Raw genomic sequence first — 22,014 nt, forward strand, 5'->3', positions numbered from 1 at the left:
AATAAAGATATGGTTCTAAAAAACGTTCTCAATACTAAAGAATAGCAGAGTCTACACCACAGCGATAAAGGTAAAGGCACAGAGAAACATTATCATTGGAATCACTTTTTTCAGAACGATAATAACATTGACAGCCAATCAGAATCAATCCTGCGTTAACGAGCACGGACATTTAAAGCGACAGATGCACTTAGAATAAACAGACGATATCAGCCGCTGGTGTGGACGATAATATAGTTATCTTTATAGTTACCGTTCTTGGTGTGAACAGGCCTTGTCCAAGGACATTTGTGTTCCACAGAAGAAATCTAGTCAAACAGTATTGGAACAACATGAAGGTGAGTTAATAATCAAGAACTGTTGCATTACCAGTTAAAAACAGACACTTCATCTTCACAGGCTCCATGAAAATAACATTTTATTTCTGTAATGAAGTCGCATGAAAAATTAAGACACTTTGGCTTTGTTTATGACATCACAAGCAGATTATGTGCATTGTTATACATAAGTATGAAAACTTCAAGCATAAACTTAAAGACTGTCTACCCATATCTAAATATATATCTATATATTTTAATTTTACATAGCATGAATAGGATACATATACAAGTACTTGTTGGAGAAGCTACTAAATAAGTGTGATTTGCATGAAAAAGAATGTTAATGACAATAATGACGACAATACATCAGACGAACCATGAGCACAAGCCAAACGTAGCAATTACATTCCTAAGAAAAGCCGGATCCGCATCCAGAAGTTCTCGGATGGTAATGTACACTTCTCCCAGTGATTCAGCACCACATCTGAAGCTAAACCGCACAAACATCACAGACGCTCACCACAAGCATGTGACTCACTCCCCTCTCGGTTGACGCAGGACAGAAGCTCGATGAAGAGTGACTCTGGGAGATTTAATATCAAAGGCGCTAGTTTGGTAAAATAAGACACTGTGACTGTACTACAAAACAATTCTCGCTCTGAGAAAGCAGCAGTCCAGCTTGGGAGTGTCCCGATGAGGAGGATAAAAGCTTTGTTACGGAGAAGGCGATGTTGAAAAGGAAGGGCCATTGACCCAAAATTTGGAGGCTTAAACCACATAGTTGGTTTCAGTGGGCTGACTGGATTCAGGCACTTCCTTCGTTTCCTTCGCTGCCATGGGCTGGGACTTGTGCTTGGAACCAGAGACCCGCTGGCTGTTGGAGACTCCTCCACGAAATCCTGGAGGAAGAGAGCCATTAAAAATGTGAAGCACAGTGCAGAACAACATTTATGATTGAGAGCCAAGCCATAATCACTGGGGGGTTTTGTTCAAATGGTGCGAACTGTGGTTGTTTGAAAGAAAATAGTTCAATACTACTTAACTGTCTAGGAAAAGTATGAAAAAGTACTAGTTAACTTTTATTTTATTTTTTTGCTCAACCATTTCAGCAGGTAACTGACATAATGATAACAGTGTGTCAGATAACAGTTTTGTAGTTTCAGCTTATTTAATTTTGTATTGGCGTATTTAGGGTGGCATTTAAGTTAATGCATAATGGTATCATTTAAAAATGTTTGCATTTCTCAGCATTGGTTATTGTTTATTGCTATCTAGTGGCATTTTCATGTTTAATGCAGGTGGGTTGTACAAGTATATATATATATATATATATATATATATATATATATATATGTAAATAATACACGTTATTGTTTATATTAGTTAGTTCTGGGGTCATGAAAACGTTTTTTAGTTTAGTTTTCCCCAGAAATCCTTGTGATATTTTCCCAGTGATCTTTAGTTTCTATTTTATTTGTTTTTGAAGTTAACAAAGATGTTTTCATTTCGTTTAAGTTGTTTTAATTTGCATAGCACTCCAAGGTACTACCACGAATATCATTTGTCCAGAAACCTATGGTATTATTATGGTAATATGTCTAAATATCCATGGTAATACCCTGGCATTACAGCGGATTTCTTGCTCTAATCCATTTCCAGGTGGCAATTAGTATCTTGGCCTTGGGAAAAAGGATGTTGTCTTACTCTTATTGCAGTGACGTCCATGCCAGCCGTCCCTGCACTGGCACCTGTTGGGCTCCACACAGGTCCCGTGTGCTCCACAGCTGGGCTCGCAGACAGCTGCACACACGTATACACATACACATTCAGCCATACACAGAGACGCAGTGTTTAGTCTTAGAAATGTATCCTGTACTGTTCAGCAAGCTTGCAGCCCGAGTGGAAATCTGAAGGTGCAATCAAGCACCCACTGTTCATTTTTCAGTGTGTTTATTGTGCGCGAGCAAAGCGCATAGAGCGATGCCGCGGTGGAACATGTGTTTTTGATCAAATATGTTCACAGTTTTTCTGCCAAGTCGAGATAATCTCACCTTTGGAGCACAGATCGCCATGGTAGCCTTTGCTGCACTTGCATTTATTCCTCCCTGTGCATTTGCCTCCATTTCTGCATGGCTGTCGACATTTACCTGCAAAAAACAATCGCTAAAATCATTAGCCGCGATCCCAAAATGCAAAAACAATGTTTTTTTCTTGCTAACTGGCATTTCAAAATAAGTTTTATGAACTTTATCTTAATTATATTTTTATAATTATTTATTTTTGCAACTGGATTTACACAGTATCAACTTTATTTCATTATTGTTTAAATTTAATCAAATAAAATGTATTTACATAAAATTGAAATTTTAACATTATTTATTTATTTATTGGGGTTTACAATATAAAGCTTACATTATTTTCTTTTTTTAAATGTAAGTTTACTAGTCAAGCTACAGTAACTGATCTTGCTTTAGGGACGTTTATATGTTTATACTGAATATAAGACAAAATATTATGAACATCATTCTGAATAGAAACTAATAAATTACATATATTAAACATTATATATTAATATTATATTGCATGTTATATTAATATAAATATATTTATTGAAATTATATATATATATATATATATATATATATATATATATATATATATATATATATATATATATATATATATTGCAGTGTGAAAATTAACATTCAAGCAGATGATAAAGTATAGTAAACTAAATAAAACATAAAAAAGGAAATTCAATGCTTTAAAAAAAAAAAAAAAAAGTAGGGGCACACAGGCAACAAATCCCTTCCAAACCCTCATATTTGAACGAGATCAACTGAATTTCAGCGGCTTCTTTGTTCCTTGACAAATCAGCGAAATCCATACCCATGAAACCAGACAAAGAGGAGGACGTCTTTACATAACATGACCTCAACGGGACTCCGGGCGTTTATGTCACAGCCTGCTATTAAAATGTTACTTCAATATTTTCTCTTTCCTCCCTTTTCAGTCCAGGCGCCTCTGAATACTGCAATACTCCCTGCCTTTAAACAGGAAAGGATGAAATTTGGGGTCAAAGAGGAGTTGTTTAAACATCAACGAAATAGATACAGACCTTAAAGCAAAGGAAGTATGTATATATAGTTATCACCTTCAAAGCAAGTCTCAGTGACCAAGTCCTAAATGGCTTTTATCTCAATACTTGCACTTAATTTTAAAAAAGGAAGTAAAAAGCTTTCTGTGAATGGCCAGAGATAAAACGCCACACTGCTTGAGTGCATGTGAGCTCATGAGATTGTTATTAGTGATTAGGGTGACAACACAACTGCATTACATCCTGTGTTTGCCCATGTAGGTGCCGGCCCATTTAACACTAATGTGAGAACACACTTCACTTAGGAAGTTTACTTGGAGAACTGCTCTGAGGGCAATTTGTGAAAGTGAGCCTATTACTGCCAAAGAACAACAACGCGGCTTTCCCTTTGAAAGATGATGATGATAAAGTAACAGCCAGTTAATAGTCTATGGTAGAAGTTAATAGAGCTGTTTAGTTAGTAGTCCTAAAACTTGAAAGTGGGCATTTTTGAGTCATAGGTTTGGGAACTTAAGTTTTTTGAGTTAACGTGCAACATGTTGTATTTTAAATGCAAATATTTCTGTAATGCAAAGCTACATTTTCAGCAGCTGTTACTCCTGTCTTCAGTGGCACATTATCCTTTAGAAAACATACTAATATGTTGATTTGGAGCTCAGGAAACATTTCTTATTATTATCAGTGTTGAAAATAGTTGTGCTGCTTAATATTTTTGTGGAAAACACAATATATGTTTCTCGGGATTCTTCCGAGAAACGTATATCGATTCTTCGAAAAGAACACCATTTATTTAAAAGAGAAATCTTTTGTTATATTGTGAATGTCTTCACTTTTGATTAATTTAACACATTCTTTCTGAATAAAACCATTAATTTTGAATGGTACTTTTGAACATTAAGACTACCATTGTTTTTTTTCTGATTCCTCAAGCATATAAAACAATGCCCTTTTAGTAGTTGTATTTCTACGGAGCCCCGCATGCATATGACATTCAAGAAAAAATAAATAAATTGTGCGCACGATTTACTAAGTAGTTCCCTCGATGTCCTGAAACCAGCACATGATCAACTAATTAGTTCCCTCAATGTACTAAAATGTGCACACGATTACTATTTCGTTCCCTCGATTTGCTAAAAAAAGAATTAGCAAAATTATCATTTTTTGTCTGAAATAAGATTATTTTGCTTACCCCATTGACAGATTATTTTGCTAGTTTCAAGCAAAAACTCACTTAATTTTGACATGACAATAATTTTTACTTTTTACTTGATTTAATTTTTATTGATTTATTTTTGCTGGAAACAAGACAAAATCTAAGTAAGAAAAGCATTTTTTGCAGTGAAAACCCATTTGAATAATTTGCAGATTGGCTTGATTTTGTTTGGATCACTTTAAATGTGTTCTGTTATTGTGTTCTGACTGTAGTTTGTTCTTTCACAGTGTACACATAGCTGAACTCACTGAGCTCACAGCGGCTTCCTTCAAAGCCGACGGCACAGATGCATTTGCCAGGATGGAAACACGTCCCTCCATTCAAACATGTGGTGCTGCAGTTAGCTGTTAATGTAGAAAAACAACGCAAAGTCAATGAACACATCACAAACCAAACAATTTGTGCTTTTATTTATTCATGTAACGGTTTTGTAGATCACGTTTCATGGCTTTGACCTTTCGGTCTAAATCATTTAGAGTATTTTCTGTCTTGTTATTGATTAATTAGTCATAATGAAGTATTTAAAACCCTCATGTTTATTTTTGACTATTATATGTATTGTTTTATAGCATCTTTTAGTCAAGTTCAAGTGTACTAATTTATGGTTTAATGAATGGTTGAAGGCATATATTGCACAATAACAACATTTTTAATACAACATAACAGGTAGGACACTAACCTCTATCACAGCTGGGTCCAAAGTAGCCGGGAGGACATATACACACACCTGGGCTCATACACAGGCCACCATTCAGACATCTTGGGGAACAGAGGGCTAAAAAAAGAAAAGAAGAAATTTTACTTATATCGAATGTACCGTAATATATACTTTATATGTAGCAGCTCATCTCACATGATTCAAATATTCTTAATGCAAAATAAAAATGAATGTTTCCAGGGACAAACTGAAAATAAGGTACCAATATTCTAGTTTTAAGTTAAAAAAATATTCACATTAAACTCCACACAGCTATTATTGTTAAAGAATGGAAGGATATTTTGGGTTGCAGGTTTTTTTCTTGATATGCGAAGCACAAATCTTTGTGGTTTTGGCAGCGACACAGGCGAAAACAAATCAGCCAAAAGCTGTATTGGATGAAAGGTGTTTTGTGGAAGCGGTTTAGGTACAAACACAGCTCCAATGAGGATATTGAAAACATTTTCTGCGTCTAATGGAAGCACTTTTTTGGTAAACCGCTCTTTAAAGTTGTAAATAGATGAAAAACACATGTTTGTGCCTCCCAACCTGCTGGGTAATTCACATTTTTCAGACAAGAAGCCTTCTAGAATACATGCATGCTCGATTCCTTCATCTAAACTAGTACATAGCAGGCTTAACCACGCTTTGTAATTTGCACAAGGCATTTTGGGAAGTGATGCCCTGAGGTTGAGTATAATCATCATCATAATAAACTATATGCAATCGTTTGTTTCCAAAGGAGGCTTGTCTTTCTGAGAAAAGTTACTTCTAACTTTATACTTCTCTTATTTTTTTTATGAACCTATCTGGCTTTTTAGTGGAGACTTTATGACAAGGTTCTACATGCTCACATCTGTTGTTAATGGGTTTGTGTGGTTGCAGGTACATTATGAGACCTTTATGGGACACTTCAGAGATCTAGTATGAGACCAAAACTATTGATAAAAACTAGAATATTTAAATCAATACAAATATTCTATTTAAATGATAATGTTTCAATAAGTAATATATAATTACAATATTTTGTTTTATTTTACATTTTTATTTTAATGTTTATTGTTTATTGTATTTTAATATATTGAATTTACAATGCATTTTCAGTGAACTGCATTGTGTGCAACTTACAACAGAATAATTTGTACATCAGTAACCTTGTTTTCATTTCTTTATGTCTTTATGATGGGCTTATATAAATATGGTTACCTTTCTCACAGTGAATGCCGTAAAACCCATCCTGACACTCGCAGACCTGCCGTTCATTGCAGTAGCCTCCATTGCGGCAACCACCAGGGCACTTTGCTTCAGAAAAAGAAGACAGAAGTTGTGAGAACATTTCCTTTCTTTTTTTAATCTTCACCAAACACTTCCTAACTTACTCCCTTCTCATTCCACTTCAAGGACATCAAAAAGAGCAGTGAATTCAGTAACAGTACTTCCTTCAAAAGAACTGACATCAGCATATAAGGAGAAAAAAACAGCTTTGAGGAGAACCCACAATGTCAACAGCTCCGTCAAATGTAATGTGGCACTGCTGCAGATGTGTTTCAGTGTAATTCACAACAGTCTTAAAAGACTATGTTGTTAAGTGTACTTTTACATCACTCTCCCTTGTGTCTTTGGACACCCATTTGACTTTCTTTTCTCTGTAAAAAAAAAAAAAAAGGAGAAGTTTGGCAGAATGTCCAAGCTGCTCTTTTCCCTACCATGAAAGTGAATGGGTTCTGAGGCATCCAAGATATATTTTCAGTGAAAAACGTTTTTAATTTGGGTTTGTTCTTCATTTAAATCTTCAAAATGCTTGGAAAGTCATATGGATCCGTTCTATTGCTCTTAGTCCCCATTCCTTCTCATTATATAGAAAAGAGCAGCTTGGACATGCTGTTAAATGTCTTCTTTTGTGTTTTTGGAATGACAAAGTTGGGTAAATAATGTCAGAATGTTAACTTTTTTAAGTTTAACTCGATGCAGATTCATTTATTCATGTTTATGGAACACGAAACTGTTGTTTAACATTCTTAAAAATGGTCCTCAAAAAGAGGATGAACTTTAAGGTTTTAAGGTATATAAACTACATCAACATCATTTTGTCCTATGAGTGAAATTCAAGCAGCCAGACTTAAAAAAAAAAAAAAAAAGTTTTGAGCACTAGTCATTAAGGCACCCTCAGCTGTCACTAGGAAACACTTTGCTTCCTCCCTGCGGGGTGGCTTCAGACAGATGGACCATTTGATCTGTGAAGTCTACACGCCGAATGGAGAGGGGTGGAGAAGGGTGTGTAAGGGAATGCAACACCGTGAGGTTAGTGTGTGTGAGAGAAGGGAGGGGGGATCAGAGAAAAACATAACACGCTCATTCTAAAGGGCTGCAGCTGGCAGGATTCACATGACCTCACGAGCCAGCGATGGGGTTTAGAGTCACCCGTACCATGATGATCTCTCTCTTACCATCTACTCTTAAAGAAGAACGAGAGGAAGAGGAGACAAAACATGCTCTAAATAAGAGCTCTTTGATGGCTTGATTGTTTCTTTTAGAGCAAAAGAAGACTTTTAGCGAAGTCTCCTGGTTTTCTCTTGAGAAACAAAACCCCACAACAACAACAACAAAAAAACAATCATTTCAAAAAGCTTGGAATCAAGATTTTTTTAATGTTTTGAAAGAAGTCTCTTATGCGCACCAAGGCTGCATTTATTTGATCAAAATCACAGTAAACAGCAATACAGTACAATTCAGCAATCATTCCTCCAGACTTCAGCGTCACGTGATCCTTCAGAAGTCCTAATATGCTGATTTCTATCATTGTTGAATTTTTTTTTTTTTTTTTTTTGTAGAAACTGTGAGAACATGTTCATACTTTTTTTGAAGAATAGAGAGTTCAAAAGAACAGAATTTAGTTGAAACAGAATCTGTCTCATTTTGCCTAAGTTATGCATTCTAGCTGAATAAAATATTAATATTATTAAAAAAAACTTTACTGGCCTAAACTTTCGAATAGTGGTCCATATACATCTCAATAATGTTTTACATTTACATAAAACCAGACATTCGCCATATCTTAGCATATACATAATACTATATGTATCTTATAGCACTATTCTCATATTATATGTCAAATGTCTCATTTGTGTCCGTTTATATTTTATTTTAGGAGATGAGCAACTGAGCTTCTGGGCTTTCATCAGCAAAGTTTCTTCTATGCCTGATGCAGTATTTTACATGACCATAACGTTTTCTTTAAACCACACAATCATTTTGTGCATGTAAGGTTGGACGACAAATTTAGAAAATTCACCTCTCTGACATGTTTTGAAGAAGATAGCGTTGTGTGGTGTCCTCAGGATGATGTTTCCTCCAGCATCCATCACCAGGATGGTCACCTCAAATGCTGCCACACCATCCTGGTCACCTCTGCATGGGAAGCCCACCTGGACCACTGAGTACACAAAAGCCCTTATTGATTACCAAACCTTAAGCATCGATTTGCCACAGGTTACATGGGCTATAATAATTATCTTATAGATGCTACTTTAAAAGCCTATATATACAATAAAGTGAATATATCAATACACTTAATGAGTACTCCAGTACTGCACCAGTTTATTATCAAAGCATTTGTTAAAAGGATGGTTCACCCAAAAATGAAATTCAGTCAGCATTTCTTCATCCTCAAGCTGTTCTTGAGAAGAACAGAGAAGAAGATATTTTGAAGAATGTTAGTAACCAAACAGCTGACGGTAGCCATTGACTTCCTTGGTATTTTTTTCCATATTATGGAAGTCAATGGCTACTGTCAACTGTTTGGTTACCAACATTCTTCAAAATATCTTCTTTTGTGCTCAACAGAAACAAGAAACCCACACAGGTTTGGAAAAAGTGCAGGGTGAGTAAATGACAGAATTTTCTTTTTTGGGTGAACTATCCCTTTAAGAGGGAAGATTAAAGGCACAACAATGGTCAAATAAATAATACAAATAACAGCACACCAGAGGCTTTGTGTGGCACTGATCCTAAGAGAGGAACGTTGACGGTAGGGTCATCCATAATGTCTTTATCCAATGAACGCAGAGTCTGAAACTCATAAAAGTACTCTGCCTGAATAAAAAAAAAAGATAAACAGAGGTTAACTTTGTTTTAAACTTCAAAGAAGTAGCGTGGATTTGCATAAAGAGGGGCGTTTGGAACAATAGCACAAAAAAGGTTGCATGTGGTTCATGATAGGAGCACATATACATCTCTAAAGAGTAAAAAGAGGGTTTCCGGGTATCCTTAAGTTTGCAAGGCAATCAATTTCCTCCGAAAGAGGCGCAGCTTCGCTCTCTAACTAATGACCACAAGCTTTTGAGAACTACACACTTGTGATGATGAGGCCAACACACGCTACAAAAAAAAAAACTGTCCCAAAAAGAGATGAAAGCTAGAGAGATGGTTCTTTTTTTCCCTCCTTTCTTTTTTCTGGTCTCTAGATTTCGGTGTGTAAAAGCTGGCCAGCGTTTGATGAAGGCAAGAGTACACAAGCTGTGTGGAGAGCTTAGCTAATCCTACAGCTGAATGGTAATAACCAACACAGATAACTCTCGCCGCCAGCCTTTTAGACCTTTGTTCTAAAGCCTCAGCGGCCGTCTTTGAAGCTAACTGGGCCAGGACAGAGTGGGCCCTTCTCTTTTTCCTCCGTATCCCTCCCTTTGCTATTTTAATTTCTCCCTCTTGCTGCTCCTTCATCAAGTCAACATGCCATTCACGGATTATGATCCCGGTGTGCAAAGATAGATCACTTGTGAAAAGAGATTCCTGTACATTCCCCCCAAAAGTTGTGAATGAAGCTGTTAGAGCATCACAGATCTAGTTTCCGTTGACTTTTTTTATGGAAAATTGTATGGTTGCATATGTGTTATGTGAGTTTAAGGTTATTCATGATATTAAAAAATAGATTAAAACTGATTTTTAAAAGCTGCAATGTAAATGTGATCAAGAATAGTTTGAATTTGTTTGGTTTTCTATAACTTTTCTCCTTGCAGTTGTCATGTTTATTGGCTAACTGGAGTTGGTAAAACTGCTTTGGAAAAAAATATTTACTGTAAAATGTTCCATAAATAAATCTGAATTTAACCAATACATGACTTTGGCAGCTAGAAAAGTTGTCAAATAAATCTAAAATTACAAAAGTAATTAGCCTAATTATGTTTTATTTTATTATTATTATTATTACTACTACTATTCATTATTATTATTGAGTTACTTTTATTATTATGCCTTATAATGCTTAAAACAGTTTATTAGTATAAACTATAGTCAGTATAAACAAAAATATGTATAGAAATATATTGAAGCTTTTATATTTTTAGAACGAATCCTGAAAACCAAAAGGTTATAAAAGATTTCCTCTCTGGTTTTTGTCATGTAATTTGTAATGAATACCAGATACTGGCTATTTGGGACCTTCTGTAAAAAAAAATTATATTATGAAACCTTGGGGAAAAGGTCTGTAGGGTACAAATTATTTGCCACTGTTTCTGCCAAAACCATAACGAATTACAAAGAAGATCAACAGGCAATAACAACGCAACGCAAAGTGATTCCAAATGGAAGTTTGGTTGGTTAATAAAGCGCGCGCTCTCAGTATACTGATGATGACCCAGATGTTTGGCACATGCATGAGGAGGCGCGCTCACAAGGCGGGCGCGTGCTTTGATCCGCGTGCGGCTTTACAACACCAACATGCAAAATACCACAAGAATTGAAATGACATTTTTTCCCCTTTCAAATTAGGCCAATATACGACACAGATTCGGTTTAAAATATTAAAGTGCAAAAATATGTTATTAATTACAAATTTTCCGTAAAAGTATAGCTACTTTAAAACATGAGCAATTCAATTGAGGACCCAAACTGCATGAGATCAGTTTAATATTTTGAAACAATTATTTATATAATATATTATTGTAAACATTATTTCATCCATTATTAACTCGTTAGAAAACATTTTTTTTATGTTAAGTTAATTTAAATGTAGGATCTTGTTAAAAAGTTCTTTAGATATTTTAAAGCTAAACAAGAAAATGCTAAGAAATGTGACAATAATTCATATAAGAAATATATATATATATATATATATATATATATATAATATATTATTATTTCAAATTGCTTCGTGTATTTCAGAATTGTAAAACAGCATATTTACACAACTTATAAGTCAAAAAACCTGAAAACTCCACCTGCACGTATAAGTAAAAACTAACTTCAATAATTCTGCTTATTGAGTAGCTACAATAAGCATGTTTTAAAGATGTTTCGATATTTTATTTGAATAGGACTGCGTCAAGAAAATAAAATAATGTGCCTCTGGTTATTAAGATCTTGCCAGATGAGGAATACTAAAGTTTTCCAGTAGCTTACCTGCTCAGTGGCTTGCCAGGTGAAGTTCACGTGATGGATATTGACAGGTATTGCTGGCATTCGCTGCTGTGCTTTCCTGAAGTCGTGTGTGAATGGGGCCATTTTGCCCTCGGAGACTATTAAAATATCCTCTTCAAAACCTGTTGGATAAAACATTGAGCAATTCACAAGCACCTCAAAGCTTGAAAACCCACGGGCTAAAGTCATTATGCACTGGCTTGGTTCACACTTGGGCTCTAATATCATTAAAGCGCTAAACACTATTACCAATTAATATTCTTGCTTGATTGGCATCAATCCACATGTACATGCTTCCTTGCTCTTGGGCAGCTTCCACCAGAGCCCCTAAAAGCAGAAGAAAGAACGTTTTAAGGTGCAGCTGAACAGCAGGCGTCCTGAGAGCCATCCCGTGGTTTATTTAAAGTGAATTGGCCGGCTTGCTAGTTCTCCCCTCTCGCTCCAGTCCTGTGCACTAAATGTGTCTCGAGTGAGTCTTCAATTGACAGAATGATTCGCGCGGACTGTTCCGCGAGCTACTTGTAATCAGCAGGAGCTGCAATTCACAGATCTCGCCACAAGGTGGCGTGGCTTTATACAAGACGCCTCTGAGTCACAATTAAAATAGTCGATGTGTATACAAGCTGATTGATGATTTAAAGTTTAACAGCATGATAATGAAAGGTATTCTTCCGTCATTAAAAAGGCTCCACTTGGTTTAAACCAAATCCAGCATGGATACCTGTCTCAACATCTTTATTTGTATTTTTATATTTCTACACTTGCTTAAATGTATGTCGACATTAGCTCTGAAATTCCCTGTACGACTGTACTTGTATTTTCATTCATATGAATTAATTTGGTTCATTTTCATTCATTTAATTCATATTAACCTAAATGCATGTTAACCAGATGTTCGAATGTCTAAAAAGAATAAGCAACATTTGATTGACTTGATTTTCTTAACTGTTAATCTGTTAATCTGTCTTAACTGTTTGTTTTCATTTTGGGGTTTCAATTATTCAAAACAACAACAAAAATAAATAATTGTAATGTTTATTTAATACATTGTTTAAATAAATAACACAATTATTATTATTATTGTTATAGAAAATGCATGAGGATGATGATGTTGATGATTATAAACGTTATGTTGCAAATATCACATCGGAACTCCTTAATGAGTGGAAAAGTAGCTATGTAAAAAAAAAAAAAAAAATTGGTTTCTATCCCAGCACATCATTTCTGAAATAAAGAGGTGTCTTATATTATTAGAAACCCCGACTTTATGTTATTATTGACTGAAAGTTGGCTGTCCTTTAAAGATAAGACTTTAAAAATAAATAAATAAATGACGTTTTTTCCCCTCTTTTTATTTATTGTCATTCATAGCGATGTATCAGCATGTTCATTTAATAATAATAAAAAAATATATATAAGTTTCCCGTTTCGTTCCTTTCAAGTTGGCCGTCTGTCTGCTTACTTCTACGTCACTTCCGCTCTGCCTAGCTGTGTGCGTTTTTTGTTTTTTCGTGCAAAGATGGCGTCTGCACAGTTAACGGATGAGGAGCTTGTGTCTGAATTAAAACGGCTCGGCTATACCCCGGGCCCGGTGACGGAGAGCACACGGCCCGTGTACGTGAAGAAACTGAAAAAGCTGCGGGACGAGCAGCCACAGCCGCGGGGCTCGCGGAGCGGAAAAGGACGCAGCAGCAGCGGGAGTATCAACAGCAACGGCGGTAGCGGCGCTAGCAACAGCAACGCCGCGGCGCGAACTCCGGGACTCAGCGCCAGGCCACCGGACGGTGACGTCACGCGTCTGAGCTCCAGCCGGAGCGAAAAGCGCAGACCCGGAAAGTTCGTGCTGGGCTTCAGCTCGGACGAGTCGGACGCGGAGGCACCGCAGAAGAAAGGAGGCCCGAATCACGGCGGCGGCGGCAGGAGACATCGAGGACCCGCGCTGCAGACACCCAGCTTCAGGCCTGCGGGAACACCCGCCGCCTCCCTCGGCTTATCCGTGGACAGGAAAAGCGTTTCTGCGTCTCCGTGGTGGGCAGACCGAGGCAAATCCAACGATTTAGAGGAAACGGAAAGAGACACTCGGGCTTTGAACGGGAATAAGGCGTTTTATGAGTCTAACAGTAGTAAGTTAGCTAAGGATTACTCTGATTCAGACGAGGAGGAGGAAGAGGAGGAGGGTGAACGAGAGCGTCCCCGCGAACGCCGTCTGACTTCCAGACACGGTCCAGTCGCCTCCTCCGGTTCCCCGCACCGGAGCGTCTGGAGCGCGGAGAAGACGGCGCATGATACTCCTGACTTCAGCCTAGATATGCTTGGGGAACGAGATGAGAAGAACCCGAGGGAGTTCAGTGGCAGTTACGTGCGCCGCAGTTACCAGAAACTCTCCGGGATTGACGGGGATGATAACAGCAGCGGCAGCATCACCGGCGGCGGTGGTGTCCCATCCGGTTCTTTAAATAAGAACCACCTCGACAACGGAGACGGCGAGTCCCCCTGCAGTAGCAGCCGTAGCAGTCGGTTTAGTGTAGGGCTCAGACCGCGCTTTCCCTCCTACACCGCGACATACCGAGCGAACCACTCGAACCACACCGGTTCCAACCACTCATACAGCCCTGCCTCGACCCTCAAGCCCAAGCAGCACACCGCGGTCCCCGAGGACGAGCTCCTGCAGCAGTTTAAACGGGAGGAGGTGTCCGCCACCGGCGGCTTCAGCGCTCACTACCTGTCCATGTTCCTCCTGACAGCGGCCTGCCTGTTCTTCGTCCTGTTGGGCCTCATGTACCTGCGGATGAGGGGCTCCAGCTTCTCCGAGGGGGATGCAGCCAGTAAGTATGAAGTGGGGGCATGTGTCTCAAAACCAAGTCAGATATATCCCTAGGCAATATTTTGGGATGGTTTACAATCATTGTTATCAGAAAGTTATGTTTTATGTAGTATGTATAATAGTTCTGAATGTTGGTAAGTACTATATTCATGAAGGATGATATTTACATGTTCCCTCATCCAAAAAACATGGTATTACCATGGTAATTTATAGTATTTGATGCCACTGATTGAATGCCACATAGCAAATGAATGTATTACTTGCACCCAATTAAAAAAAAAAAAAAACATGGTGCTACCATGAGAGAGAGATATATATATATATATATATATATATATATATATATATATATATATATATATATATATATATATATATATATATTTTTTTTTTTTTTTGCAAAAACAATATTAGTATCATCCTTTTCCAAAAAACATGATGTAATATTGTGGTACTTGAAATGCTACAAGATTCATACAATGATAGTTATGTTTACACCCATCCCAACCCTGAAACTTAAAAAAAATGTTTAATACCATGAAACATTTACAAAAAGTAGCACTACCGTGGTGTTTGTCCAATGGAATTACCATGGTGCATTGATACTGAGGTGCTTTGATACATAGAATGATAGTCCAGTAAATGCTAGGCTATATTATTGTAGTAATGTAGTACAATATGTCTTTTGGACTTTAATACCATAATTCTTTGAGATTATGATGATGTTAAGTGCTGTTTTGTGTTGCATCTCTTAAATGATTGTCTGTACACTGTGTGTAGTATCTGGTATATATGGCAAATGTCAAATTAATTTGTATTGATTTACTAAGCAAAATCACAGGGCTTGTTTTAAAATGACACATTTAATGCTTTAGAAAGTTTTTCTAGTAGTTTCTGCAACTCTATGAGTCAAACATGACTAATTCACACAGTACTTATCACCCCAGACTATGTGCACCTCTCAGACAGGAAATGGTCTATGCCACTGGTGCTTTAATGGGACAAAGAGAGGTATTTGCATTAGAAATATGTGTGCTCCAAGATATGTCAAATGACTGTTCCAGCGGTGGTGGATTTCAGGTAGCTCATCGCACCTTCACCGTAAATCTGTCTTTGACAGAAACTGTCAAATTACTCTTCAACATCTTAATGCTTACCATATTTGTGACTAAGGAGCCTTATCTGAAAAGTTTTTTTCTTACTGGAGGCAAGTTTGTGCTAAATAATAATAAATATGAATGCATATGAATTTATGTACTTTTTTTGATTGGCTAAATAATGAATTTTTTTGTAGACTAACACTGGTCTGCAACCCATAATGCACTGATATGCACTTCAGACTAGTTAAAATGTTGATCTAATGATTCATTGGTTAATTGAGAATTTTAATTACTCTTTAAAATTATTTCTAAACTGTTGAATAATGACCTGGATCATTTTCTTTAATGTTTTTGTTGTAAGTTTTGTGCTTTAATTATTCAAAATAAATTAACTTGAATCATTTTTAATATACTCAGGAATTATCAGTGACTGGAAAGTCATGGAAATCCACTCTTGAAAAGTGTGGGAACTCTCTGAGTGTCTGTTATTTGATAATCATGGCTAGTCTGGTAGTCCCCACATTTTGACATGTTGACATCCTTTATGGTCATAATGTGATAGCCAGCATTAATCTTTTGATGCATTTTCCCAGATGAGAGAAAGTCTGTTCTTGGATGTGCATGCTATGCCACTCAGATTAAATAGCTTGAGTACCATCAGAGTAAAGTGCTCTGGAGGCAGAGACTGCTCTTGAGAGGAAGCCGACTGATGAATTACAATGTATATTTGTGGCATGGCTGGTCTCTCAGGGAGGGAGCTTTGACTGGAGAGCGTGCTGCAGACATCTAGGTCACAGACGAGCTAAAGCGGCCTAATTGTCTGACTCTCTGGGAGCTTGCGTCCAGTTAGAGTGACTGACTTCTCTCTGGCCGTCTAAATGCCTGATTCTCACTTTGAGTGTGACATATACAGTTTGTGTTTCAGATTTTTACTTTCTCAGATTGTTATTTGAATCTTGTGATTTAGGTTATTTTGAACAACATGCTATCTAATTAGTACAAAACTAATAGCACTACTAGTATTTCTGCTGTGTGCACTACATATGCACCGTATTAAAGTAGTCTGTGCAGGAAATATTTCAGAACATTCTATATAATATCCCAAAAAGCAGTGTCCCAATATCATCAATATCAATATCCAATATCAATAAGTCATTTAAAACATCCTCACTCACTATTTTGATCTTGTCAACAATGTAGCATAAAGCTGTTTGAAATGTTTAATATTATGTAGTATGCTATTATTTCAGTAGTGTGCAGGTGTCCAATTCTGAATGTAGTCAAAGTTTAGTTTTATGATGTCTAATATTTTAGTACGTTTTAAGAACTTATCAAAGAAACAATAATTATACTTTAAATTTTGTGCACTGTGTATTATAAGAAAGTTAGTTGATAATATTGTTTTATTTTGTTGTTAATTCTGCTGTTCTAAAAAAAAAAAGAACTTAGTTTGATTGGACGTAATACGGGATAGATTTAAAGTCTTTACAATAGTATGCTGTATAAATCTCACAATTGGCAAAACTGGTTTATGGAGTTTTCTTTACTAAAATGTTTTTCGTAAAAGGTGTTTTGTCAGCTGAACAATTATGTTAAACACCAGTATAGTCCATTGAACTCTACATCTATTTCTCCCAGCCTTGTTTTCATTCCTGTCAAAATGAAATGTGGCGCCACCCAGAATAATATCTGTAGGCCACTTTTGTCATGTATTTTTGTGGTTTTACCAGGGTTAAGAAGATTTAAGCCACTTGCATCTATAGCACAACCCCAAAAACAGCTAAATTTGATCTTATCACCTGAAATCTAGGCCAGACTTGATCTTGAAAATTTTACGCAATTGTTTTTCCGGAGTATATGGCTTCCTCTCAGAGACTGATGGATTAAATGGCTTGCAACATCAGACGGCTCACGTCTGATAAGCCAGACCAATGCAGTCTGTGATTGAGACGCGCAGGGCAGTTGCTGTGCTAAATCTGGGCCCGGGCCAGAGTGAGGACAGAAGCACAATGTTCAGACAATGACTCAAGTGTGAGATGATGAGCAGCCCTCCTCCATGCCATAGTTGGGAAATACCATCCAGTCATATCATTATAAAATGTCTAGTGCTGAGTAATGCCTTTTGTCAACTTACTTTTCTTTCTTTTTCAGTCATACTTCACCCATTCGGACCAGAGTTTGATCTGCAATATGTAAGTGTCTGCTCACCTGTGTCCCATGTTTTACACTTTTAGTCAAGCAAATTCCCTTTTCCACCAAAAAGGAATATCTTTTTTTTTTGTCCTTTTAAATATGCACTTGCAACAATTACTTGTATTGATTTGAACAGGATGTTAAAGACCGAGACCTCATCCTTAACCTGCTCCTGTCTCTACATGAGCACCTGTCCAATGTCGCTGGTGAGCATTCAGATACAACTGAAATATATTTTGTTTTAATATATGCAGCATTAAATAGTGCAACCATTTGATTGCCTTTCAGGAGAACATGATTGTGGAGACTTTAAAAATCCTTTAAACAGAAGTGTCTCTTTTAGTGACGCCTCTACGTACCTCAAGGTTTGTTTTATTCAGTGAAGGGTTTGATCTCCATCTTCTGTTAGTCAAATTGCATTGTTTCTTTAATTGACAATGACATTTTGTCATATTTTAATTGTATAATTTGGAAAATTGTGTGTATACCAGTATGAAAATGCACAACATAATAAAGCATCTTTCTCTTTCAAGCTCCAAAATGAAGCCTATGAAAACTTGATTGAAACGTCTTTAGAGTGGGTCATGAAAACCAAAGATGTTGTTGGTATAAGGTAATTGATGTCCATCCAAAGTATCTATCTATCGATCGATCGCTCTGTGTGTGCCGTTTTCCAGTGTTCATTGGGGGTGTGTTGGCTTCTTGGCAGGTTGATTGGTGCTGACCCTTCTCAACCCATAGAGGAAGTATCGGAAATCTCACGACTGGAGTCCATCCACCCACGCATGTCCTTCTTCTGTCGTCTCAGACGCGCCTTCTTCACTGTGATCCACAGAGTTCTCTTCGTCCTTGCAGGTTGGCTTCTACATTCTGCAGAGGTTGGTGTTTTCTGCACGGGGAAGATCTAAGTCTTTTCACTAACCTTTCCTGTGTTTCTCTGTAGGCATTGGTGTAGTTTTGGGTTTGGTGTATTACATGAAATACAGATGGCGCAAAGAAGAGGAGGAAACTAGACAGATGTATGACATGGTGGAAAGGATCATCGGTAAGGCTGTCTCATCGTTAGGCTATATTTTTAGCACAGAAATTACACCGTGCAGGTGTAAAGCATCTTTATCACCTGTGCTTTGTATTTTCACAGATGTAATGAGAAGCCACAATGAAGCATTTCAGGAGAATAAGGGCTTGCAGCAGTATTTGCCCATCCCTCATGTCCGTGACTCTCTTGTCCAGCCTCAAGACAGGTATTGCGTCTTTGCAGTGCGAATTTGGTTTTAGCTCGTTTTGCATTTTCGGATGAAACGTCCTCTTTTCCTGGTCCAGTGCATTCTGAAGGGTATATGTGTATTGTGTCATTCTCTCAGAAAGAAGATGAAAAAGGTGTGGGACAGAGCCGTTGCTTTTCTCTCTGCTAATGAGTCCCGCATCCGGACAGAAACGCAGAGGATTGGAGGGGCAGACTTCATGGTGTGGCGGTGGCTTCAGCCCTCAGTGTCACCTGATAAGATGTCCAGCATGCCATCCAAAGTGTGGCAAGGCCAAGGTAAGGTTTTCTTTGTGTGGAGTCAACCATCTGCATTTTAAGGTCAAACTTGTTGTCTTTTAAATTTTTTGGATTAATAAATGTGGCTTCTGATTGACTTGTTTGGTTGTCTAACTTCCTGTTAATACAAATGTAACTGATACTAAACATTCAAAATGTTTTTGCATAGTGTCCACATTCTTTTGGGCATATAGACAATGTTCATGAACCTAAAGTTGCTTGTTTTGTTCTTCAGCTTTTCCGTTGGACCGAAGAAATTCACCACCAAACAGCTTAACGCCATGCTTGAAGATTCGCAACATGTTTGATCCTGTAATGTACGTTACTCAAGGACTTTTGCATGTGACCTCACACTGAATTGGTTGTTCAAGTAAAACGTATAGAGTGTTTTAGAGAAATGTAGTCTCACTGCTCTGTATTTCCCTCTTTAACAGGGAAGTAGGGGAAAACTGGCACCTCGCCATTCAAGAAGCCATTTTGGAGAAGTGCAGTGACAACGATGGAATTGTTCACATAGCTGTTGACAAAAACTCAAGAGAGGTGAGGATCCTGTGTGATTCATTACAAAATATACAGCTTGGGTTTATAGGTTCTTGTCCAAAAGCTAATGAGTCTCCTGCTGCCTTCAGAGGCTGCATCCCTGCCATCATGGACCCTCATAAGTGGCCAAACAAATTGACTTGACTCATAGTTTACTCCAATGGAGTCATATTGTAAGAAGCATAAAATGCATGGAACAGTTAATTTTTAATGTGTGGTGGTGTTGTTTGCAAAACTATTCTTTATGCCATCTTGAATTGTTTTGATTGTTTCATGTTAGCATGTTGCTAAGCTTACAGGTGCTACATATTGTCATACGCAAATATTAGGTAAAAAAAAGCTATCTTTAAGTACTCTGAAAATAGTTTTTCACCTTTTTGCACCATATTGGTTTGCTATCAAGCTGATCATATAAACTGACTTTACTCAATTGTTTTGAATGGCATTTGATGTTAGTATTTTGCTAAGCTAAAGGGTACTAGATAATAATAGCTAAATTAAATAAGATAAATAATAGGTAATATCTAAAAAAAAAACTAAGATATTACACAGACCTGTATTTGTTTGTACATACTTCAAGCTTTTCTTTCTTTTGGAACCGAGTAATATTCCTAGAGGCATTTAATTAATGGGTTGATTTGCTGTATGATTTTGTTCTCATCTAGGGCTGCGTTTATGTGAAGTGCCTTTCAGCAGAGCATTCTGGGAAAGCCTTCAAAGCACTGCATGGCTCCTGGTTTGATGGTAAACAAACGTTGCATTTATTCTAGGTTTTCTCAGTCAATTTTCAGTCCGTTTTTAAACCTGTCCTGATTTTTTTTTCTAGGTAAGCTGGTGACGGTCAAGTATCTACGTCTGGATCGCTACCACCAGCGTTTCCCACAAGCCCTGGGCTGCAACTCGCCCCTCAAGCCCTCCAGCTCGAGCATGAACAGCATGTCTCGTCTGAACCAGCGATCCAGCACATCCAGCTCACTGGGTTTTTTCTTGAGGAACATGCTAACGGCCACCACCATCCTCTCTACTCTCTCTTTCGCTATATACGAGGCTCCCTTCTCCTGCCTCCTCTTTACCAGAGAGAACTGCGTTCAGGAGCTTATAAAGTTGGGCGACCTGGGATGTCCAGTCAGTTTTGTCAGCCATATGCAAGCAATGGTGTTTGAACCTGTGAGCTGCTGTGTTTTTTTTCTTTTTTCCTGTCATTCGGTATCAAGGAAAGCAAGGGAGATGCACACAGTAGCGTGAAAGCGGTGGAGAGAGAGTTGGTCGGTCCGACGAGAACTTTTAGGAGAGGATGCATGACGCAATCTTCTCATATCTGGTGCAAGTGGACACAAATTTCTGTTTCTTATGTATTTGCTTTGTTTTTGATAAACCGTCTTTATGGATTCAATGACAAAAATGGCTTCCAACTTCAAATCTCACAACACAGATGTGTTTTCCGGGCTCTGCTTATTTTTTACCTAACTAACTCCCCTCCTTAATTCCAAGGAGCTCTGTTGGGCTATACATAGCTGCATGTGCTGGTTAAAGTATGCATATATTTAAGCTTTGAATTGTATCATATATTGTGGATGTTTATTTCCCTGATGCTGTTTTAGCTGATGTATTCCCTTTATTATTTTTCTTTGCCTTTTTGTTTTGTAGTTTTTAGTCCAAGAACAGCATGCACACACTCTAGAAAGGGGTGCTGTAAATATCTTGTTGAATGGTGGTGGTTGAAATCATCTGTATGAAACTGAAATCGTCATAAGCTCTTGTTTGTTTCTTGCCAACAGAATAACTACACTGCAGCATTCAGAGATGTGTCATGTGGAAGGGCCTACATGGCTTTATGAGAGAAATGAACAGTTGTGTTCCCCTTCAAATGCCATGTTTCTGAACACTAGTCTTAATGGTCACAGCCTGATTATATTCAAGTATATAATTTATTTACTGTTGTTTTTGTTTATATTTTAAAACGTATTATTTCCCATTATAGTTGATGCAGATGGATGTTCTTTTTTCCTCCCCTTACTGCTCACTTGGCAGATTTGAAATGCCACCCTGTCACTGTTTTTAATCTGTCCCCGG

At 37.5% G+C, this 22,014-nt stretch overlaps 2 protein-coding genes across 2 annotated transcripts; one reads left to right on the forward strand and one right to left on the reverse strand.

Moving 5' to 3' along the window:
• Nucleotides 1–401: 401 nt before the first annotated feature.
• LOC113060555 (wnt inhibitory factor 1) lies at nt 402–12,325 on the reverse strand. The gene is made up of 10 exons (XM_026229565.1): nt 11,991–12,325; nt 11,724–11,863; nt 9,311–9,419; nt 8,620–8,760; nt 6,534–6,629; nt 5,310–5,405; nt 4,879–4,974; nt 2,372–2,467; nt 2,025–2,120; nt 402–1,219 (listed from the first exon to the last, which is right to left on the reverse strand). Exons 1-10 carry the CDS (start codon nt 12,127–12,129, stop codon nt 1,089–1,091), a joined length of 1,140 nt encoding a protein of 379 aa, XP_026085350.1. The 5' UTR covers nt 12,130–12,325; the 3' UTR covers nt 402–1,088.
• An 888-nt stretch (nt 12,326–13,213) lies between these two features.
• Nucleotides 13,214–21,802, forward strand: LOC113060559 (inner nuclear membrane protein Man1-like). The gene is made up of 13 exons (XM_026229578.1): nt 13,214–14,566; nt 17,817–17,857; nt 17,995–18,064; nt 18,147–18,223; nt 18,392–18,471; nt 18,568–18,713; nt 18,802–18,903; nt 19,000–19,102; nt 19,223–19,401; nt 19,637–19,718; nt 19,836–19,941; nt 20,607–20,685; nt 20,768–21,802. The coding sequence occupies exons 1-13, from the start codon at nt 13,261–13,263 to the stop codon at nt 21,184–21,186; spliced, it is 2,790 nt and encodes a 929-aa protein (XP_026085363.1). The 5' UTR covers nt 13,214–13,260; the 3' UTR covers nt 21,187–21,802.
• Nucleotides 21,803–22,014: the final 212 nt, after the last annotated feature.

This window comes from Carassius auratus, chromosome 4, assembly GCF_003368295.1.
Source record: "Carassius auratus strain Wakin chromosome 4, ASM336829v1, whole genome shotgun sequence".
NCBI classification, from domain to species: Eukaryota; Metazoa; Chordata; class Actinopteri; order Cypriniformes; family Cyprinidae; genus Carassius; species Carassius auratus.

Bases quoted from the DNA above. Each gene is read 5' to 3' on its own strand.
- LOC113060559 (XM_026229578.1), top strand. From the start codon at position 13,261: ATGGCGTCTGCACAGTTAACGGATGAGGAGCTTGTGTCTGAATTAAAA. The intron at 18,224-18,391 runs GTTTGTTTTATT...TTCTCTTTCAAG, and splicing joins ACGCCTCTACGTACCTCAAG to CTCCAAAATGAAGCCTATGA. The intron at 18,714-18,801 runs GTTGGCTTCTAC...GTTTCTCTGTAG, and splicing joins AGTTCTCTTCGTCCTTGCAG to GCATTGGTGTAGTTTTGGGT.
- LOC113060555 (XM_026229565.1), bottom strand. From the start codon at position 12,129: ATGGCTCTCAGGACGCCTGCTGTTCAGCTGCACCTTAAAACGTTCTTT. The intron at 5,406-6,533 runs GTAACCATATTT...TTCTTTTTTTAG, and splicing joins CGGCATTCACTGTGAGAAAG to CCCTCTGTTCCCCAAGATGT. The intron at 2,121-2,371 runs GTGAGATTATCT...ACGTGTGTGCAG, and splicing joins TGGCGATCTGTGCTCCAAAG to CTGTCTGCGAGCCCAGCTGT.